Raw genomic sequence first — 23,425 nt, 5'->3', positions numbered from 1 at the left:
AGCTGCATGGCTTAAAACACACACACACACACACACACACACACACACACAAAACCATCTTCCCCCAAATCGCTCCCACTTCCCCCTGGAATTAAACAAACTCACCCAAAACATGAACCAAATGAATATGATGACTAACGATGTTTCTGTAAAGTGATATTTGTTCTTCACACGGAGAATTTTGAAGAGCACGCGTCAATACGACAGTAATTCATTTCTCAACATTCTGTACTGTATTGTTATGGGTATTTAGCAGAATTTACTGACCAGGTCACTGATGATTCTTTAGGCCATGTTCTGGGCTTACAAACAGTTACAAACTGTTTATTCCAGTTGATCCTGGTGGTGCGTGAGGTGAGTTTAATGATCTCTCCATCCTGTACAGGTACAGAGTCTATGGGCAGGTCCTCCTGTGATGATGGAAAAGTTCTGCACATGTGTCTCCAGTACACACCTGCTGAATGCAGCCAGTGAGACTAAGGAACTAAACTTTATATTTGATTTAATGCTGCTTACTCATCCTGCTCCATCTTACAGAAATGCCTTATTTCTCAAGACTCTCCTACATTTGAACAAATGAATGAAAGAATGAACAAATGTTACTATTAAACCCTGAACATAACTGACACAGAGCAATGAAAATATTTATGCTGACAATAGAAAGCACGTAATTTCACTATTTCAGGTCATTAAAAATACCCTTGTACAATATTCTAAAGGAGTTTTCGTTATTTGAGCATACTTGGGTTTGTGTGTGTGTGTGATTTTGGATGAGAGAATGAGTGTTTATTTTGGATTGGATAAAAAGTTATAGGTTTTTCTCCAGGCCACGTTCCAGCCTTCACTGATCCTACTTTGGAGCTAGAAAGCTAAATTCCCATCTGTTATTATGAAACTGACTTAATTACGGAGTCATGCAAGTAGAAAAAATCGACATGTTCTACTAGGGAATAAGGCTTTTAATAACAAGCTGTTATGCAAGCAGAAAGGGAAAGTCAAGGCGAAGGGAATTTACTTTGCACACATGCTGCACAAGCTGCCCTTTCAGAGCGGGGCCTTGGTGAAGCCTGAGCATCTTGGGTACATGGTGCATGCGGCTCCAGCAAGGGCTTTCTGAAGAGACCCTCACCCTGGCCCACTTTGCTCCAAGCTCAGCCTGGACCATGGGGGCAGTGATCAGAGGCACCTCAGTTTGCCTTTAACTAGTTTCCATCCATAAATGTTGTCTGAACATTTATTATACTCAGTATAACTGGATGTGAATTATTAAATGTGTTTGAACTCAGATAAACAAGCTTTGTGCGTTAGATGAAAGAATGTGCATCTCTGAATATTTTATCGAAGCTGTCTGCGATCCTTTGCAAGTAAATATTTTTATCTGAGTATTTTTTTAACTTCCACTTTTTTCTCTCTGCCCCACTCCCCTGTGTTAATCAACAATCTCCTTTCATACTGAACACGGATTTGTTACCTTAAATCTAGGGCACTCTACCGACTTAAAATGTGAAGATTCATGTGAAGAAAAATCTTATTTTTGAATTTAAATATTCATTAATACTAAGGAACTTTCCCTTAACAATAGTTATGTAGTTATTATACACACACACATATACATATATATACACACATATATATAGTTAGATGTGTGAATGTGTGTGTAAGTGGCTTCAGTTGTGTCCAACTCTTTGTGACCCTACAGACTATAGCCCACCAGGCTCCTCTGTCCATGGGATTCCCCAGGCAAGAATGCTGGAATGGGTTGTCATGCTATCCTTCAGGAGATCTTGCCGACCCAGGGATTGAACCCACATTTCTTATGTCTCCTGCATTGGCTGGCAGGTTCTTTACCAATAGCACCACCTGAGAAGCCCCATAGTTACATAGGTAACTATGTAATGTCATGGTTATTGGCAGTTATTATACTCAGTATAACTGGGTGTGAATTATTAAATGTGTTTGAACTCAGATAAACAAGCTTTGTGCATTAAAGAATGTGCATCTCTGAATATTTTATCGAAGCTGTCTGCAATGCTTTACAAGTAAATATTTTTATCTGAGTATTTTTTTAACTTCTAATTTTCTTTTTATACCACTTATTATTATACCACTTCAGTATTCTCACCTTGAGAACCTTGAGAACAGTTTGAAAAGGCAAAAAGATAGGACACTGAAAGAGGAACTCCCCAGGTCGGTAGGTGCCCAATATGCTACTGGAGATCAGTGGACAAATAACTCCAGAAAGAATGAAGGGATGGAGCCAAAGCAAAAACAACACCCAGTTGTGGATGTGACTGGTGATGGAAGCAAGGTCTGATGCTGTAAAGAGCAATATTGCATAGGAACCTGGAATGTTAGGTCCATGAATCAAGGCAAATTGGAAGTGATCAAACAGGAGATGGCAAGAGTGAACGTCGACATCCTAGGAATCAGCGAACTAAAATGGACTGGAATGGGTGAATGTAACTCAGATGACCATTATATCTACTACTATGGGTAGGAATCCCTTAGAAGAAATGGAGTAGCCATCATGGTCAACAAAAGAGTCCGAAATGCAGTACTTGGATACAATCTCAAACACAACAGAATGATCTCTGTTCATTTCCAAGGCAAACCATTCAATAGCACGGTAAAAGGTTGCCATTTCCTTCTCCACCCCACCCCCCTTTGCTGAAAATAATCAATAAACAATTTATAATAGGAATATAAAAGAGTTTTATTTAAGCCAAGCTGGAAGACTATAACCTAGGAGACACAGATTCAAGAAGCATCTGTGGGCAGGTGACGGTTATAGGTACAACCCGAAGTGTCTCACACTGCCTTGTATATTACCTCTTGATATCAACCAGTTAATGAGCCTGGTTTCTGTGGTGTGAATGGACAGAGGGTAATTCACAGTCCGATGTTCATTTATTTTAGAACAGATTGAAATTATTGGCAGGTTCAAGTTAATTTGTAACTTCCATGTAAGAAATCTTTTGAGCCTAGCGCAAACCGTCCACCCAGAATTTAGGGTCTAACAATCCTCCCCAAAGGCCCCGAGGTTGACTTCTCCAGCCTTGGCTGGTGCCAGTTAGAGAAGCAGTGCTTTCCATGTTAAGAAATATGACTCTCACTGAGGTGGCTCTGGAGGGAGGCAGCATAGGACGTTCAATGCAGAATATGCAAAATTAGGCCTACTCAATCCTTCTCTTGCACATTTCAACCCAAAGAGAACCCCTGGTCAAATGCCCTGTGGAATATAGGTTAGTAATATGTCTTACAAACAGTAAAAGATTTAAAAGAGTACATGGAACTTCAGTGACTGTATATTCATGACATTGAGTGGTGACTATCCCCTTAATAAGCATTAAAAAGGATGATAAGCTTTACTGGTCGTGTTGTTAGCCTCAGGAAAGACTTGGTCTCAGTTATTTAAAAGATGAGAGAAAAAAATTTCGATTTACATTTTCAGGCTAATTGGCTTCTAGCTTTTATGGTTAAATAAATTGCCATGATAATTTTAAATATTTAACAGGCAATCACTGCATTTCATGGTATTTTTCTGGGCAGAAGAGGTGAAAGGTCTTCACAGTGCCTAATAAATTACTTATTAGATAAACTAAGTGTTGCCAAGCTGGAGTGGGAACCCAGTGGTGATAACACCTGTATTTTATTTAAGTACACCCAGTGGTGTACTTAAATAAACTTTTATGAATAAACAGTAACTATAAAACTGTTATGAGGGACTTCCCTGGTGGTCCAGTGGATAGGAATCCACCTTACAATGCAAGGGTCACAGGTTTGATCCCTGGGCAGGGAGGATCCCACATGCTGCAAAGCAGCTACGCCCGTGTACCACAGCTGCTAAAGCCTGCACACCTAGAGCCCGTGCTCTGCAACAAGAGAAGCCACCACGATGAGAAGCCAGCACCCCACAACTAGAGAGTAGCTTCCTCTTGCTTCATCGAGAGAAATCCCATGCAGCAATGAAGACCCAGAACAGCCAAAAAATAAATTAAATAAATATATAAATCTTAAAAAAAAAAAGACCTGTTATGAGCTCTGATACTGGCAGATCCCCAGGGCCTCACATATACCAGGTGTTATGGACCAAATCCTGTCCCCCAAATTCAAATGTGGAAGCTCCACCCCCAGGATCCCAGAATGGGACAGTATTTGGAGACAGGGCCTTTAAGGAGGGATTAAGGAGGGCCTAAAAGGAGGCCCTGAGTGCAGGACTTAATCCAATCTGACTGGTGTCCTCATTTCATTTACTTATTTATATTTTGGCCATACAGTGCAGACTGTGGGATCTTAGTTCCCTAACCAGGGATCAAACCTGTGCCTCCTGCATTGGAAGCGCAGAGTCTTAACCACTGGACCACCGAGGAATTCCTAGCATTTGACTTAAACACAGCCAACTTGTGTTCTCATCTGGGGCTTTGACCCAGGAGGGAGGCAAATAAAGGACAGGATGATTAGAAATGGTCCACAGGGGCCGGGACGAAACCAGGGCCCAGTGGGAAAGCAGGACACGCCAGAGCCCAGAGCACAGCTGTGTGACCACACATCCACCCGCAAGAAGGCAGGTCTCATGGTACCGAGCCAGCAGGAACCCACAGCAGCAGACTAAGTGGGGTGGCCAATTTGTTCTGCTTTTCCTGGGATTTTCCTAGCTTGACACTTGAAAATCCCACACAGGTCCTGAGCAGACAGTGAGGGCAGGTCATGGCTTTGGCCACTCACTTCTGGAGGATGGTTTTGGCTGGGCCTTACTGCCTGATCCGCTGTTGTTTTTCCAAACCTTGCTCCTTAGCTTCTCCGACAATTCCGAGTCACCTGATACCTTTCCAAAAAATTCCTTTTCTGCTTCAGTTAGCAACAATTGATTTTTCTTGGCCACAACAAAGAATCCTGAGTCCTGACCCCTGAAGGGCCTTAGACTTTGTTCACAGGTCAAGGCCAGGAGGGACAGAGGGCTCCAGAAGGTTCTGAGTAGAGAGTGATGTGATCAGATTTTCACTGCAGGATGATCATGTGGAGAACAGACAGAGTGACAGCGAGAGAAGATGGGAGTGAAGAGGCAGTGGGGAGAGTCAGGTGTTAAGGAAACTGGGCAGCATGAGACGGCTACCTGGCCTCTGGGTGGGAGGGAACAGACACGAGAATCTGTTCTCTCTGGAGGTTATATTTTAGTAACACAAGTTATATGACCTTAGCATGTTGTCTGGTGATGTAGGCATGTGCTTAATAAGTAGTAGCTTCATTACAACATTTGAAACGAAAGAGATGATCCTGCACACCCTGGCAAGTAACGGTATTGTGCTTAAAGGGTGACCAAGTTGAAAGGAACTTGAATTTGTTTCTGATTTAAAACAAAACAAAGACAATTGAGGGATTTGGAAATTTACAGCCGGGAGATCTAAAGACATAATGAAAATGGAAACACAGCGACTTGGGGGCTCTGCAGTGTTCAGCAATTAATTCACCAAACATGCCGTAAGCAGCGGCTTGAGCCAGGCACAGATACTCGCAAGAGCACCTCCCAGCTGATGAGCTTAGCGGGTGTGTGACTGCGGCAGAAAGCACCAGCTCAGGGACAGGAGCTTACTGTTCACTGCCAGAGAGAGCCTGGACTTCATGCCCCCTCGGCCCACTCGCCTCCCGAGTCCCAAGGGGGTAGCCCAGTGCTGCTGCACAGGCAGTGAGTTTGTGTCACAGCTGCTGCTGCTGCTAAGTCGATTCAGTCGTGTCCAACTCTGTGCGACCCCATAGATGGCAACCCATCAGGCTCCACCGTCCCTGGGATTCTCCAGGCAAGAACACTGGAGTGGGTTGCCATTTCCTTCTCCAATGCATGAAAGTGAAAGTGAAGTTGCTCAGTCGTGTCTGACTCTTAGCAACCCCATGGACTGCAGCCTACCAGGCTCCTCCGTCCATGGGATTTTCCAGGCAAGGGTACTGGAGTGGGGTGCCATTGCCTTTTCCGTGTGTCACAGCTAAAGGACCCTAAACGGAGGAAACCTCAGTCTTGAGATGAACTACAGGCCAGCACGGGGCTCAGCGTTTGCCCTGGAGGCAGACATTATCTCTACTGTGCCAGAGAGCCCAACCTGCCTTTTGCACTGGAGGGAGGAAATTATCTCAGTCTTCCAGTGCATGTGTGTGTGCGTGCTCAGTTGTGTCCGACTCTTCCCGACCTCATGGGCTCCTCTGTCCATAGGATTGTCCAGGCAAGAATACTGGGATGGGTTGCCATTTACCTCTCCAGGGGATTGTCCCAACCCAGGGAACAAACCTGCATCTCCCTGCATTGTAGGCGGTTCCTTTATCACTCTGCCACCTGGGAAGCCCTTCCTGTACAAAATTCTTTCAAAATACAGTCTCCATAGAGACTGAGTGGGAGAGAAATGACTTTAAGGAATCCACTCTGAGGTTATGGGAGCAGCTGGAGTCCCAGGGCAGAGCTGATGTTGTGGCTGAGTCTGAAGGCAGCTGGAAGCAGGGCTCCCACATTCCCTGGAGATGTCAGTCTTTCCTCTTAGGTCTTTCAACTGATTGGACGAGGCCTACCCACATTATGGAGGATAATCTGCTTTATTCAAAGTCTACTGACCTAACTGCCAGCACACCTAAAAAACACCTTCACAGCAACAACTTGACTGGTGTTTGACAAAAAACTGGGTACCATAGTCCAGCTGAAAATTATAGTAACCATCTCAATGGTCCAGAACAGAAACAAGACACTCATGGAGAACTGTCTCCCCACATGTACTTAAAGTCTGTTGTTGCTCAGTCGGTCAGTTGTGTCTGACTCTTTGTGACCCCATTGACTGCAGCACACCAGGCTCCTCTGTCCTCCACCATCTCCTGGTGTTGGCTCAAACTCATGTATTGAGATGGTGATGCCATCCAACCATCTCATTCTCCACTGCCCGCTTCTCCTTTTGCCCTCAATCTTTCCCAGCATCAAGGTCTTTTCCAATGAGTCGGCTTTTCTCATCAGGTGGCCAAAGTATTGGAGCTTCAGCTTCAGCATCAGTCCTTCCAGCGATTATTCAGGGTTGATTTCCTTTAGGATTGACTGGTTTCATCTCCTTGCAGTCCAATGGACTCTCAAGAGTCTTCTCCAGCACAATTCAAACTTTAAAACTTAAAGTTTAAAAGTCACTAATTACTGGTGTCTTGAGACACGTCCTTGCCCATTTATTTTAAAATGTAGGAGAAACTTTAATGATGTGAACCAGTTATGAAGTCCACTCCTCATTCTCTTGCTGAGCATCACACTGAGGTGATGGGCCTTATGGCCTTGGGCTGACTCAGGCCACCCTCGAGGTGTCCAGGGCAGGAACACACAAGACAGGACCACGAGGTGCGGGAGGCCCCCAAGAGCCTCCCGGGCTCCAGCTGGTTCTGCAAAGAGAACCGCGGGGTGGGGCTGGGGTGAGTCCAGACAGCCAGAGCGGCCTCGACGCGCTTCCAGGACCCACAGGCTAGTGCCGCAGCCACCGGAGCTATTCACAGCAACTAGCACCACCCGCCGGTGACCCGGCCTCCGGCTGAGTTCATCAGGATCTAGAAGACTGTGGCTTCCTTGCCTTCCGGTTCCCCGTGCCGGAATCCACCATCGCCGCCGCCTCGCTAAGACCGCCTCTGTGCGGCCCCTCCTGCCCACTTCCACGGGACCCGCCCCGCCCCGCCATCCAGGCCCCGCCTCAGGCCCCGCCCCTCTGGCCCCGCCCCCGCCCTCCAGGCCTGTCTCTCTGGCTCTAAAGGCTCGGTCCCGCCCTCTCGCGGAGCACTGTGGGAGCGGCTTCCTTGGTTTCGCGCGTGGCAACGCCGCGGACGCGCTGCTCTCTGAAGAGTCCCGCCAAGGCCGCACCCGCCCCGCCGCGGTCGCGGTCGCCCTCCTCCACTCGCGGCGAGGTAGGGGAGGGCCCCGGGGCGGCGCGGGTACCAAGCGCCCTCTGAGGGGGCTTTGGGGGTGGGACACGGGAGGGGGCTCTGCCCTTCCCCGCCGCGCGGCCCTGAACCCCTCACCGCGAGTTCGTGACCGGAAGTTCTGAAATTCCCGGGAAGGCTCGGCGGGTGAGAGAGGCGCGAGCTCGGGCTCCCCTCACAGAGGTGGGCGTCCCCAGGCCGGAGTCGGCCCCCGCCTCTGGGCGGCTGGCTGTCTGGTGCAGACACCGGGGAACAGGAGGCCGCCGGTCGGGACGGGGGCCCCGGGGGGACTTCCCGCGCTGAGTCCGGGAGGCGCAGTCCCGGGAGCTGCCTTTGCACCGGGCCTTGGTGGAGCTCGACCGCCTCACCTGGGCGCCTCACCTTTCCCCACTCGCACTCTCTGCATTTGTTCCCACCGTGTCGGTTTAGCCCGAGTTTCTCATAGATGAACTTTTTTGGTCTGGTTAGCTCAGATGAAAGGATCTCCAGTTGTAAAGCGGCTTGTTTTGCTGACAGACGTGTAAACTAAATTGACTTAAGTGGGGCTTGTAATCAGGAGGTTCTCCTTGAGCACAGTGGTCCTCAACGTGTGGTCCGTGGACCACATCAGCATCAGCAACACCTGATTAGAAACTTGTTAGAACTCCACACTCCAAGGAATGAGGGTGATGACTCCCACCAGTGAATAAGAAACTGGTGAAGGCGGGGGGAGTGGCAATCTGATTTTAACAAGTCAGTAGGTTTCTGGCAAACGCTAACCTTTGCGAACCATTGGTTTCACATTACCTGACCTAGAGCTTGTAAGTTAAAATTTTTTATATATCTTCTATCATAACTTAATACTTTCTGGAGGTATTTTGGAATGAACATTTATATATGATTGACATTTGCTCTTGTGAATTTTCATCTCCAAAAAGTAATGCGAAATTAACTGCTGCTGCCGCTGCTAAGTTGCTTCAGTCGTGCCCAACTCTGTGTGACCCCATAGACGGCAACCCACCAGGCTCCGCCGTCCCTGGGATTCTCCAGGCAAGAACACTGGAGTGGGTTGCCATTTCCTTCTCCAGTGCATGACAGTGAAAAGGGAAAGTGAAGTCGCTCAGTCCTGTCCGACTCTTAGCGACCCCATGGACCAGGGAGTGAGGCCCCATGGCAGTGGGCCTTAGAAAGCATCACTATGAACAAAGCTAGTGAAGGTGATGGAATTCCAGTTGAGCTATTTCAAATCCTGAAAGATGATGCTGTGCAAGTGCTGCACTCAATATGCCAGCAAAGTTGGAAAACTCAGCAGTGGCCACAGGACTGGAAAAGGTCAGGTTTCATTCTAATCCCAAAGAAAGGCAATGCCAAAGAATGTTCAAAGTGAAAGTGAAAGTCGCTCAGTTGTGTCTTACTCTTTGCGACCCCATGAACTTGGTCCATGGAATTCTCCAGGCCAGAATACTGGAGTGGGTAGCCTTTCCTTTCTCCGGGGGATCTTCCTAACCCAGGGATCGAACCCAGGTCTCCCACTTCGCTGGTGGATTCTTTACCAGCTGAGCCACAGAGGAAGCCCAAGAATACTGGAGTGGGTAGCCTATCCCTTCTCCAGGAGATCTGCCCAACCCAGGAATTGATCTGGGGTCTCCTGCATTGCAGGTGGATTCTAAAATGTTCAAACTACCGAACAGTTGCACTCATCTTACACGCTAGCAAAATAATGCTCAAAATTCTCCAAGCCAGGCTTCAGCAATACGTGAACCGTGAACTTCCAGATGTGCAATCTAGTTTTAGAAAAGGCAGAGGAACCAGAGATCAAATTGCCAACATCTGCTGGATTGTCGAAAAAGCAAGCAAGTTCCATAAAAACATCTATTTCTGCTTTATTGACTATGCCAAAGCCTTTGACTGTGTGAATCACAACAAACTGGAAAATTCTTCAAGAGATGGGAATTCCAGACCACTTGACCTTCCCCCTGAGAAATCTGTATGCAGGTCAAGAAGCAAGAGCTAGAACTGGACATGGAGCAACAGACTGGTTCCAAATCAGGAAAGGAGTACATCAAGGCTGTATATTGTCATCCTGCTTATTTAACTTATATGCAGAGTACATCATGAGAAATGCTGGACTGGCTGAAGCACAAGCTGGAATCAAGATTGCCAAGAGAAATATCTATCACCTCAGATATGTAGATGACACCACCCTTATGCCAGAAAGTGAAGAAGAACTAAAGAGCCTCTTGATGAAAGTGAAAGAGGAGAATGATAAAGTTGGCTTAAAACTCAGCATTCAGAAAACGAAGATCATGGCATCTGGTCCCATCACTTCATGGCAAATAGATGGGGAAGCAATGGAAACAGTGACAGACTTTATTTTTTGGGGCTCCAAAATCACTGCACATGGTGACTGTAGCCATGAAATTAAAAGACACTGTCTCCTTGGAAGGAAAGTTATAACCAACCTAGACAGCATATTAAAAAGCAGAGACATTACTTTGCCGACAAAGGTCTGTCTAGTCAAAGCTATGGTTTTTCCAGTAGTCATGTATGGATGTGAAAGTTGGACAATAAAGAAAGCTGAGCGCCAAAGAACTGATGCTTTTGAGCTGTGGTGTTGGAGAAGACTCTTGAGAGTCTCTTGGACAGCAAGGAGATCCAACCAGTCCATCCTAGAGGAAATCAGTCCTGAATATTCATTGGAAAGACTGATGCTGAAGCTGAAACTCCAATACTTTGGCCACCTATTGTGAAGAACTGACTTACTGGAAACGACCCTGATCCTGGGAAAGATTGAAGTCAGGAGGAGAAGGGGATGATGGAGTATGAGATGGTTGGATGGCATCACCGACTCGATGGACATGAATTTGAGTAAACTCTGGGAGTTGGTGATGGACAGGGAGGCCTGGCGTGCTGCAGCCCATGGTGTTGCAAAGAGTCAGACACGACTGAGTGACTGAACTCAACTCAACTATGGGGCTAGTGGGATCTTATTTCATCCACCAGGTATTGAACCCAGGCCCTCCGCAGTGACAGCACTGAATCCTAACCACTGAAATGCCAGGGAATTCCCTTGTTTTTGTTTTTAGATTCCACAGATAAATGAGTTCATGCAGTTTTTGTCTTTCTCTATCTGGCTTAATTTCGCTCAGCATAGTGCCCTCTCAGCTTCCCAGGTGGTGCAGGGGTAAAGAATCTGCCTGCCAATGCAGGAGATGCAGTTTTGATCCCTAGGTCAGGAAGATGCCCTGGAGAGTGAAATGGTAACCCACTCTAGTATTCTTGCCTGGGAAAGCCCATGGACAGAGGAGCCCGGTGGGCTCCAGTCCATGGGATTGCAAAAGAATAGGATACTACTTAGTGACTAAACAACAATGCCATATAGATCCATCCATGATCATAATGGCAAAATTTCCTTTGGGGGGCTGAATAATATTCCATTGTGTATGTGCACATGTGTTTGTGTATCACATTTTCTTTATCCAGTCATCCATCAGTGGATACTTAGGTTGTTTCCATATCTTACTTGTTGGTAATGATGCAGCAAACACAGTGGTGCAGATACTTTTTTGAGTTACTGTTTTCATTTGCTTCAGATAAATACCCAGAAGTGGAATTGCTAGATCATTCAGTAACTGTGTTTTTAATTTTTTAGGAACCTCCATACTGTTCTCCATAGTGGCTTCATCAGCTTATATTCCTACCAACAGTGCACAAGGGTTTCCTTTTCTCCACATCCTCATCAATGCTTCTCTCTAGTGTTTTTGACAATAACAATTCTAACCAGTGTGAGGTGCTATCTCCTTGTGTTTTTGATTTTATTTCCTTGATGATTAGTGAGGTTGAGCATCTTTTCATGACTATCTGTATTGTCTGATTTGGAAAAATGTCTATTTACGTCCTCTGCCAATTTTTTAAAATATTGTATTTATTTTTGGTTGTCCTAGGTCTTTGTTACTGTGTGAGGGCTTTCTCTAGCTGTGGTGAGCAGGGGCTGCTCTTCTTTGCGTAGCATGGGCTTACTTTAGCTTCTTTGTTGCGGAGCACAGGCTCTGAGCTCACCAACTTCAGTAGTTGTGGCACATGGGCTCAGTAGGTGTGGCTCAAAGGCTTTAGAGCACAGGCTCCATGGCATGTGAGATCTTCCCAGACTAGGGATTGAACCCTTGTCCCCTGCATTGACAGGCAAATTCTTAGCCACTGGATCACCAGGGAAGTCTCCTCTACCCATTTTTCAATCGAGTTTTTGTTGTTGTTGAGTTACATGAGTTCTTTATATATTTTGGATATTAACCCCTTATCAGATACATGATTTGCAAATATTTCTCCCAATTACCTTTTCATTTTGTTGATGATTTCATTTGCTGTGCAGAAACTTTTAAGTTTGATTTAGTCCCACTTACCTATTTTTAGTTTTGTTGTCATTTCTTTTGGTGTCAATTCCAAAAGAGATATCGTCAAAACCGATGTCAAGGCACCTACCATCTATGTTTACTTGTACAAGTTTTATGGTTTCAAGTCTTATGCTCATTTCACATTGATTTTTGTATATGGTATAAGGTAAGGGCCCAGATGTATTTTTTTGAACGTGGCTGTCTGTTTTTCCCAACACCATTTATTGAAGAGACTATCCTTTCTCCATTGTTTATTTTTGGGTCCCTTGTCATAAATTAATTGACTTTAAATGCACAGGTTTATTGGGGCCTCTCTGTTCTGTTCCATTGACTTGTGTGTCTGTTTTGATACCTCGTTTTAAGAATTTGACACAAAAAACGTTTAAGCCATAAACATATGTAGACATAAATTTGACCAGAAAGGTTGTTAATAGTTACACTTTATTTCAATTAAGAATTATTTCAAGAATACATTTACAACAGTGATTTTTCATAGGTACAAATGATGCAAAATGTACACCTGGCCCCAGAAACAGATGAAGATGATCTTTATTCTGGCTATAATGACTACAATCCAACCTATGATACTGAGGTAAAACAAAAAAAATTGTTTCATTGGTTTTTACTTTGGTCTTTGCTAACCAGCTGGTTTGTGAAAATTTTGGATTTGATGGTTCTGCTATATTATGCTTTAGATTAAGTTAAGTTGATTAAAAGCCTAGAAAAGTTCTATTACTAAAGACTGTACTAACTTCTACCAATAGTAATAATCGCAGCAGAAGGGAAAAGCATAGAGATGTAAAAAAAATGTTATGGAAAAGAATTCGGATCAATTATATTCTTGTATTCTTTTGCACTAGTTATCTGAATATGTATGTTAAAAGACTTAGATCCCTTGAGGTGCCTAAAATCGGTTTTTTTAATGCCCTAAATTTGAAATGTCATGTAGAGTTATTTTTCTTCTTTGAATTGAATTATACAAGTATTTTATAGAAAAACTAGAGAATAAAAGAAAAAATTAAAATCATAGAAACTGTCACCACCCAGAGATAAACATCAACTGAGTTACAGTGCTTAATGCTAAATGTTTGCCTATGCAGAAATATATGTGTGTGTGTATATATATGTACACTGTATGTCTATATGTTTTTGGAGACAATGGTATCATACTATGTGTACTGTTTTGTAACCTGCTTTTTTCCTTTTATGAATGTCAACTTATGTCAACAAGCCTATATCTGCTTATAAATTAGTGGTATACTAATTATAGGATGAAATTGTTATTAAGACAATTATTTGATTATTTTAAATCTGTTTACATTGTGAGAGTTACAGTTTCCAAATTGTAAAAGACAAAAACCAAAAGAAGCTGCTTTATAAATTTACCTTGAATTAGTGTGTGAAACAATTTAAGGATGAAGGATGTGAGCATTAAATTTTCTTGCTAGTATGTGAGAATCAAATATTAGCATTCAGAGGACTTTAATTTAGGAACTTACATTCTATTCTCGAGTTTTTCATATGGCTTTCAGTCATTTTTGAAGTTTTTTCCTCTGGAGAAGAATGATGGTTTGTGAATTTGAGACTTAGAAAGCAAGAAGAGAAAATAGAAACTATTCATTTACTCTGTATGAAATAAAAATCTAGGAGATACTATTTATCATAGAAAATTTGAAAAATACAGAAGATTCGGGAAAAAAATAAAATGACAAATACTGTTACCTGGTGATGACCTGTACTGTAGCAGGTCATAGCACCCATGTTTTGCTGTGTTCCTTGTCTTTTTATATAGATAGGTGTGTCCCTCCCTATATATTTAATACAAACATCTGTATACATGGATATGATTATACAGACTAATTTTTAAAAATATGTATTAAAACATGGGCATTTTCCTAAGTTAGTGTTAATTATGAAAGCCATTGAATCTTTCCCTTTCTCCCAGTTATAAAAGTTACATGTATAAAAAATACATATGCCCATTGTTGGAAAACAAAATTGTCCATAATCCCACCACTCAGAAATAACTACTGCTAATGTTTTGTTTGTCTTTCCTTCATGCATATACATAGAATTTTCTTTTAGAATGTTTGGAATTGAACTGACAGTTACTTTTCTGTTTGCTTATCTATTTTCGGCCATGTCATAAACAATATCTCATGATACTAAAAGTTTAAATATAGTTTTAATGGCTGCATAATACTGACTATATACAATTGATTACTTTCTGACTATAGGATAGTTATTTATAGTTTTCTGTCCCTATTAATAACAATAACACAATGAACAATTTTATGCATAAGTAATTTTTTACCTTGTGATCAAACATTTCTTGGGTAGAGTCCCACAAGTGCAAAAATGATCATCATAATTGCTTTTAATAATATCAGATAAACTTCCTAACTTCAGGTCATTACAATGTGGCTTCATTATCTATTAATAACTTGAAGCAAATATTCAGAATATCATACACAAAAGTAAATTACACAGAAAAATAAAAATTTGGTTTACTCATGGTTTCCTTTTATTTTAATTAATTGGAAGAAGTTAATATATAACTGAATTACTTGAAACAGTTGCTAAGGTGTTCATAGATTATGCAGATTGTTAATCAAATCATGAACAAAGGAAAAGAAATGACAAAAGTTGTGTTAGTTTGGTATTTGTAATTGGAGAATTTGTTGATAGGTTTTAGTTTATCATTTAGTTAGACTTTTTTGAGTTGATTAATTGAATTTTACTAATAATATAGGAATATTAGACTTCTTTTTCCTAAAAGGTGTGCCCAGGGAGCCCTTGGCTTATACTCATATGAAAGTTGCCTGGTTTCTATGGCTGAGTGAGATTTGTGTACTTACTTCATTTTTTTTTTTTTTCTTTTGAAGGGACTCAGCCATACATATACATGTATCCATTCTCCCCCCTCAACCCATCTCCCATCCAGGCTGCCACATAACATTGAGCAGAGTTCCATGTGCTACACAGTAGGGCCTTGTTGGTTATACATTTTAAATATAGCAGTGTTGTACTTACTTCATTTTATGTAGTTGATATGGAAGGTTATAAAGATTATTTGAAGTAAAACTAAAAAATGCTTGTGCATAATCATGTTTAAAGTACATTGTATTTTGTTCATGTGTAAAGTACATCCTGGTAATAAAAACACATTGTCTCCAGGGTTTTAAAAAGCTAATTGATACTGACTCTATTTTTTTTTTTTTTTTTTAGTGTATTGTTTGTTTTTTAGTAATCGGCAAGTATATTTCTGTGGGAAGTAGACTGGAGTGAGTCAGAGGCGAGTGTGAGAAGTGTGCACTGATGTTTATAGAGGGCTGGACCCAGAGCTTGTGGTGGTGAAGGAGCTAGAGGCAAAGGCTGGTTATGCTGGCAGTTGGAAAATAGCATTTTGTCCAGGAAACCTGGGAGCCCTGGTAACTTGCCCCTGACTAATGTGACTTTCCTCAGGTTCCTGAGGGAGAATGTGAGCACGGGTCAGGAATCAGCAAAGCACAGTAACGTTTTATGTCAGCTGAGCCTTTCGTTCCAAAGCATGACAGGTTGGACCCAGTGGAGCCTCAGCTGGCTCCAGTCTGAGTCTCAGACTTTACCTGTCCCTGAGATGAAAAACCATTTTCACTTGGGAGATGAAACAAGAGAGTTTGCCCAATTTCTGGGAGAGGATGCAGCTTTTTCTGTCCTCAGCTTCTCAGGTAAGGCTAGTAGCCACAGCCCAGGATATGGAAGAAGAGAGGAGGGAGAAAGGACAGAGGGGGTGATTCTCTGTTCTTGCTGCTCCACTGACTTGGAAGAGAGAGACAAGAAAGACTTGATCTTGGGACCAGGCACGCTGACAGTACCCATTGAGCCAGTAGCCAGTGACGTGTCCTTGCACTTGACTAGATTGTCAGTGCTCCTCTCCCCAAGGGAGAGAGGGCTTTTGGTATTTCGTGTCCTGTAAAGGGGAAGTTGAGGACAGGAGTCCTTGAGCCCTATGTGGACGTCAGCAGATGGGGAAAGATGGATCCTAGAGGACCCTGAACACCAAACAGTAGTGGTTAAACATTTTTTAAAATTTGTCACCTCACATTGAATGTTAAATTTGCCATTTTGTTTTAGGAATTGGAGAATGACGCAGCCTTTCAGCAAGCTGTGAAAACTAGTCATGGCAGAAGACCTCCAGTAAGTGAATTTTTTTTATTATGGTAAAAAAAAAAACTAATAAAGCTTACCCTGTTCATTGTTTTTAAACGTACACATTGGGAGTGCTAAATTAATTCCCATTGTTGTGAAACAGACCCCTAGAACTTTCCATTTTCCCAAACTGAGGCTCTGTCCTCACTGAACAACAACGTCCTCCAGCTGCTGGCCCCACCTTTCTACTCTCTATCTCTAAGTATTTGCCTCACGTAAGTGGAATCAAACAGTTATTTCACTCAGCATAACGTCTTCAAGGTTCATCCATGGTGTAGCAGGTGTCTGGGTTTCCTTCCTTTCTCAGGCTTAATGACATTTCATTGTCTGGATGGACCACATCTTGTTCTGCACACACTTGGGTTGCTTCCACCTGTTGGCTATTGTGAGCAGCACTGCCGTGAACTTGGGGACACAAATATCCTGAGGCCCTGTTTTCGGGGTGTATATCTGGAAGTGGGGATTCTGGATTGTATGGTAGTTCTGCCAACAGTGCACGCAGGCTCCAGTTCCTCTACCCTTCACTAACACTTGTTATTTTCTGTTTTTTGATAGTAGCAGTTTTAATGGCTATGAAATGGTTCTCATTGTGGTCTTGATTTGCATTTCTCTGATTATTAGTGATGTTATCTTTTCATATACTTTTTGGCCATTTGTGTATGATCTTTGAAGAAATGTCTGTTCAAGTATTTTGCCCATTTTTAAGCTGGGTTATTTAATGTTTTGTTGTTGAGTTGTAGGAATTCTTTGTTGGATATATGCTTTGCAGATATTTTCTCCCATTCTGTAGGTAGCTGTTTTTTATTCTGTTGATTGGATCCTCTGACCCACAAAAGGCTTTATGTTTGATGTGGTCCCATTTGTCTGTTTTTGCTTAAGTTGCCTGTGCTTTTTAATGTCATATCCAAGAAATCATTGCTAAGTCCAATGGCATGAAATTTTCCTGTTTTTTTTCTAGCAGTTTTATAGTCTTTTAGGTTTTAGGTCTTATGTTTGGGCCTTTAATCTACTTTGAGTTCATTTTTGAATGCTCTATAAGATTAAGGGTCCAATTTCATTGTTTTGCGTGAGGATATCCAGTATTCTCAGTGCCATTTGGGAGACTGACCTTCCTTCCCCCTTGTGTGGTCTTGACACCCTTGTTGAAAGTCATTCCTTCCGTTGGTTTTTTATGCCAGCACCACATTGTTTCCAGTGCAGTAGCGTTGTAATATGTTTTGAAATCAGCAGATAGGAGTCCCCCAACTTAGATCTTTTTCAAAATTTTTTGGCTCTCCAGGGTCTCTTAAGATTCCAAATGAGTTTTAGGTTGGATTTTCCCATTTCTTAAAAAAAAAAAAAAAATGACATTGGGATTTTGGTAGAGATTGCATTGAATCTGTGTGTTGCTTTGAGTAATATAGATATCTTTTTTTAAGTAATTTATTTATATTTGGCTGTGCTGGGTCTTTGTTGCTGCACATGTGCTTTCTCTAGTTGCAGTGTGTGGGCTTCTCGTTGTGGTGGCTTCTCTTACGGAGTGTGGGCTCTAGGGTATGCGGGCTTCAGTAGTTGTGGCTCATGGGCTTAGTTGCCCTGAGGCATGTGGGTTCTTCCCTGACCAAGGATCGAACCCGTGTCCCCGATTCTTTTTTTTTTTAAGTCCAGAATATATTTTGAAAACTTTTACACTGATACCAAAGCCAGGCAAAGACACTACAAGAAAATTACAAATATCCTTTACGAATACTGACCTAGAAATCCTGAACAAAATATAAGCAAACCAAAGCAGCATATTATAAGGGTTATACACTATGACCAAGTGGGATTTATTCCTGGAATTTGAGAATGGATCAACAGACAAAAATTAATCAATGAGATATGTCACCTTAATAGAATGAAGGGAAAAAAAGCCCAAATCATCTCAATTGATGCAATAAAAGAACTTGACAAAATTCCACATCCTTTCACAATAAAAACACATAATGAACTAGAAATAGAAGGAAACTCACCATGATAAAGGCTATATAAGAAAACCCCACTGCTAACAACATATTTGGTGGTAAAAGACCAAAAGCTTTTCCCCTAGAATTAGGAATAATGCCCACTTTTGCCACTTCCAGTCAATTATAGGGCGGGTATATTCTTAACCACTGGACCACCAGGGAAGTTCAATATAGATATCTTAACAATATAAAGTTTTATAGCCTTGAATACAGGATGCCTTTCCATGTATTTCTTTTTCAGTTTCTTATAGCAATGTTTTATAGTTTACAGTATATCCAGTAAGTTAATTTTAAAGTAATATAGATCAAAGAACTTTTATACTCTTGAGAATATAAATATTATTATTTATGTAAGACACTGAAATATGTTTACCCAAAACATTATTTTTAAAAAATTTGTCTAATTTTTAATGTTATATAAATATTGATCTTTGAAAACACTGGGGGTTAAGTTGCAAATTACACCTCCCTTGGATTAATGACTGTCCACTAATTAATCCTCCACCAGTACATACATGGCTAGAGTGATTGTTTTCAGTGTTATTAGTAAAGTTTTATATGTCACACAGAGAATAGACTTCTGCCTTCCACAGTGCATGAACTCTACCGAGTGTCTTTTGTAGTTGAAAATAAACAAGGTTGGCACTAGGTAAAGCGAGAAGTACAGAAAGTTCTATGCCTAGTGTTCTGCCCACCCATGGCTCCAGAGCAGTGGTTCTCAGTGCCCACTCGCCCACCTGCCCTGGCACATGTTTGCCCTGGAGATATTTTTAGTTCTCATAACTTGGACCAGTGCCTAGCATCTCGGAGGCTGCAGGCCACCCCACAGTAAGTTACCTAAAAGAGGCCAGCAGTGCCAGGTCGACAGGCTGTTAGGGAGTGAATCCCCTGCTGTAGTTGGTGTGTCCTCCCACCTGCCCTCCCTCACTCTGTCAGGGCCTCTTCCCTCCCACCATACGTAACTGTTCTGCAGTAATGAAAGGTCCACATTAAACCACTTCCGGTGGGAAGGACCTTGCCTGTCACATTTGTGGGGTTCCCTCCTCGAAGTTAGAGAGCACAGCAGTCCATGGGACTGTCCTCACTTCTAATTCCAGCTGCAGGCACCTTCAGCATCTGTAATTTTCTGAAAAGACTCAAAGAACTCATTGAAAGCTATTATACTTAACGGTTTATTTCAGGAGGAGGATACAGGTTAAATCTGCTGAGAGAAGAGAGACCTGGGGCAGAGTCTGGGACGTCAGACGTGGGGGGTCTGGTTGTCCTTTCCCTGTGGAGCCCTGGGTGGCTTTAACCCCCCCAACCCTTCTGTGTGGTGACGGTACTTGTAGAGCCGGCAAGGAGGCCCTCCCATGACTCTCATGTCCAAGGTGTTAATGGGGCTCCGTCACACACTGTCCTTGTTCTGCCCATTAGTCTCTAGCCCCTCATGGAGGTTCAAGCTAATATATCTGGGAGTTAGACTGTCTGGTGGCCAAAGCCCCCCAGGGAAACAGGGATGTTTCAGGCAGGACATTACAGGGGCATACAGATCACCTCCCTGTAGTGAAGGGCAAAGCCAGTACTCTCTTTGGGTGAAGTCAGTTCTTGACTACACATTCCATAAGCTGTATTTTAATTTTAAGGTTACCTTCATTATGGAAAGGAAAACTATAGATTAAGTTCTTGCACTTGGCTAATGACAAGACTGTAACCTTTTTGAAGAGGTAAACTGTCTTATTTATTGATCTTTTCTTTGTTTGCTGTGGGTACTCCATAGATCTTTATATCACAACTTAGTGAATAAGTGGGAGAAGGCAATGGCACCCCACTCCAGTACTGTTGCCCGGAAGATCCCATGGATGGAGGAGCCTGGTGGGCTGCAGTCCATGGGGTCGCTAAGAGTCAGACACGACTGAGTGACTTCACTTTCACTTTCCACTTTCATGCATTGGAGAAGGAAATGGCAACCCGCTCCAGTGTTCTTGCCTGGAGAATCCCATGGACGGAGAAGCCTGGTAGGCTGCAGTCCATGGGGTCGCACAGAGTCGGACACAACTGAAGCAACTTGGCAGCAGCAGCAGTGAATAAGTGAAAGCCTTCAGTTTAGTGATTTGGTGTATCAACAAATCACTATATATGATAGTGATTTGGTGTATCAACAAATCACTATATATGATAATGTCTCCAAGCTGGCCCTTCACTGATGTTTAGAAATGACTTCAGAGACCCTCATGTTATAGACAGGAAACAAGGCTGGGAGGAGAGGTCTCACAGTTACCTGTAACCAGGACAGAGAGTAGGTCTCCACTCCTTTGAATGATATTGTCATCATACCCTATTTACTGTATTAAATGGGAAAAAACTGTGCAACTTTTATAGGAGAGGCACTGGGCAAAGAGTAAAGTGGACACAAATAGAAATTACAAGGCATATTATAATTTGTGTTGTAAAAAGAGTATAAATTGCTCTGGGACCACAAAGATAATTTCTTTATTCCTAGTTGGGACAGTCAGGAGATAAATGTACGGTTGAATATTTAAGGATGTGTGCAGTTAAGGTCAGCCTTGAAGTATGTGAGGAAAGGCTCTTTGGGTGAGGGTGCGGGGTGAGTAAGGAGCAAGGAGACACAGGATCCAGTCTTTCTAAGAGATCAGTCCAGTGCCAAGAGTAAAAACCAGAAGAACAGATCTAGTCATTAGTGAGTGATTAAAAAGAAAAATAGTCTCTTTCCTTCAGTTTGTTCTCACAGAAAAGTTTTGCTGGGACCCACATCCTACCTTTTCATGTTTTTCCAAGACCTGTTATCTGTCAGTTTGGTCAAGTTTATTAATGATTTTGTTCAAATGTTCAGTATTTTTATTGATTTTGGGGGTGGGGTACGCAGGAATTGAAGTTCTATTATTATCAATGAGAAAAATAGATTATACACTATGATTCTGAATTTCTTTGTTTAGGTTTTTGTTTTATATATTTGTTATATTTTTATGTTGTCTTTTATTGTTATGAAATGTCCTTCTAGCTAGTAGTGCTTTGTGTCTGTTTCGTCAGGTGTTCCTACATTGCTGTAGCTCCCCAGGTTCTCTTTTGTCTAGTGTTTGCATTGTATGTCGTCCCCATTTTTTCACTTCCAGCTTTCTCAGATCTGTGTATTTGAGATATATTTCTTAGAGAAATATTTTTTATTAGCAACATGAATAGAATTCTGTTTTTTTTTAATATTGTCAGATAATCTTATTCTTTTAGTGAAGTATTTCATCTACTTACATTTAGTGAAATTGGTTTCATTTGTTGCCTTAGTATTTGCTTTGTTTTTTCCTTCCTTCTTTATGTTTTATTTCTCTCCTTTCTTACCTTTTTTTGTTTGATTTTTATTACATTTCTCCCTCTGTTATCTTGGGAGTTTACATTCCTTGACCATTCTTTTAGTGTTTTTGTAAAGATTACAGTACTCATCTTTTAACTTATCAAAGTCTAGTATAATTTAATATTTTACTACTTTCTGGACAATGCCAAATTTTTACATTATTTTCAGTTCTAGGATTTTCACTTATCCATTTTTTGTAGTTTTCAGTTCTGTACTGAAATTGTCAATCTTGTCTTTTGATTCACTGAACATGTTGAGCATGCTGGTCAGAGCCTGTGTTTGATGTTTCTTTCCATCATATGATTCCCCTTCTGCATGTCTTTCCATTTTGTTTCTCTTGGATTTTGATTAGGGACGCTTGCTCCTATGTGTCTGGTTGTTTTAGACTGAATGCCAGACATTGTAAATGAAACATTTTAGAGATAATTTAAAGCACGTGTCTGTGCTGTCTGGAATGATAACCACTAGCCATGTTGTGGCTATTTACATCTAAATCATTAAAAAGTAAGTAAAAATTTAAAATCCAGATGTTACTGCCTGAGCCACATTTCAGATGCTCAACAGCCACGTGGCTGCCTTATCAGGGCAGGTGTCTTTTATTGGAGAGAATTTACTTTTGTGTATGGCTGCAGAGATGCTTGGAACACTGAATCACCTCAACCCAGTTGAATGTGAAATGTTTCTAAATTGGGCTCAGGTCTTACACAGGCTGATTGACCTTCCAGTCTGAGTGAAGCCTTATGAGGTTACAGTTTGAAGTTTGGAGGAGTCCCAGGGCTGCCCCCTCGGCAGACCCCCCTCTAGGGTTTGTCTCTTCAGCCCAGTGCATCTGTGAAAAGCTCCGTGATCAACTGTGACTACAATTTTGTGATCAACATGCTTTGTATCTTTATTTCAGAAATGAGAACATTTATGTTCAGAGAGGTAAAGTAAACACAGCAAGTAGAGGGAGAGCTGAGATTCAAACCCAGGGTCCCTGACTCCAGATCCAGTGTCTGTTGTTAGACCCAGTGTCTGGTGGTAATAATCATGCAGAATTAATGGTAGGTGTGTCCATTGGAGACTCCTGTATCCCACTGACCCACAGGTCACTCTAAAGTCCCTTTTCTCCTTTCAGATGAGTTCCAAAATAGACCTTCTCAATACTTAAAATACTCCAGCTCCTTAATATTTAGAATAATTTAAAAGAAATTATTCTAAATGTTATGTAAATATTTCTCTACTGATAAGTCTGTATTTTCCATTTCCTTTCCAGTTTTCTATTATATAACTTGATCTGAATTCTATTAACTATTTTTTTTTCCTCCCCAAGATAACTGCTAAAATACCAAGCACAGCAGTTTCTAGACCCGTAGCTACTGGATATGGGGTATGTTTTCTTAAGCTGAAGATATGAAGATACATTTTCTCATATATAAGTTCACTTTAGGCAGTTTTAAATAAGTCTAGCTACCATTCAGCTTGTGATCCAGATGTATTTTCCATTTTGAATAGTGATGAATATTATAAATTGTTGATATATAGCTTTGGATATTCTAGTCATTTTGGTTGTAAATAAAACAAAATGTTTTGCTATCTTTTCCTGTCTGTAAACATTGTGTTTGTTGATTGAC

The 23,425-nt window shown here is 42.0% G+C and overlaps 1 protein-coding gene across 3 annotated transcripts in view; it reads left to right on the top strand.

Moving 5' to 3' along the window:
* Positions 1 to 7,778: 7,778 nt before the first annotated feature.
* Positions 7,779 to 23,425, top strand: part of IFT88 (intraflagellar transport 88) — a 60,791-nt gene continuing 45,144 nt past the window's right edge. For 2 of the 3 annotated variants that reach the window (XM_055542580.1, XM_055542579.1), the window contains exons 1-3: positions 7,779 to 7,905; positions 12,787 to 12,882; positions 16,407 to 16,469. In XM_055542580.1, the coding sequence (XP_055398555.1) occupies positions 12,793 to 12,882; positions 16,407 to 16,469 (153 nt within the window). In that variant the 5' untranslated portion in view covers positions 7,779 to 7,905; positions 12,787 to 12,792. Of the gene's footprint in view, positions 7,906 to 12,786; positions 12,883 to 16,406; positions 16,470 to 23,124; positions 23,182 to 23,425 lie in introns of all 3 variants that reach the window. The other variant, XM_055542578.1, reaches the window with a different exon arrangement.

Source organism: Bubalus kerabau, chromosome 12, assembly GCF_029407905.1.
Source record: "Bubalus kerabau isolate K-KA32 ecotype Philippines breed swamp buffalo chromosome 12, PCC_UOA_SB_1v2, whole genome shotgun sequence".
Classification (NCBI taxonomy): Eukaryota; Metazoa; Chordata; class Mammalia; order Artiodactyla; family Bovidae; genus Bubalus; species Bubalus kerabau.
Note: the sequence above shows the minus strand (reverse complement) of the source record. Positions and strands in the feature narration are given on the sequence as shown.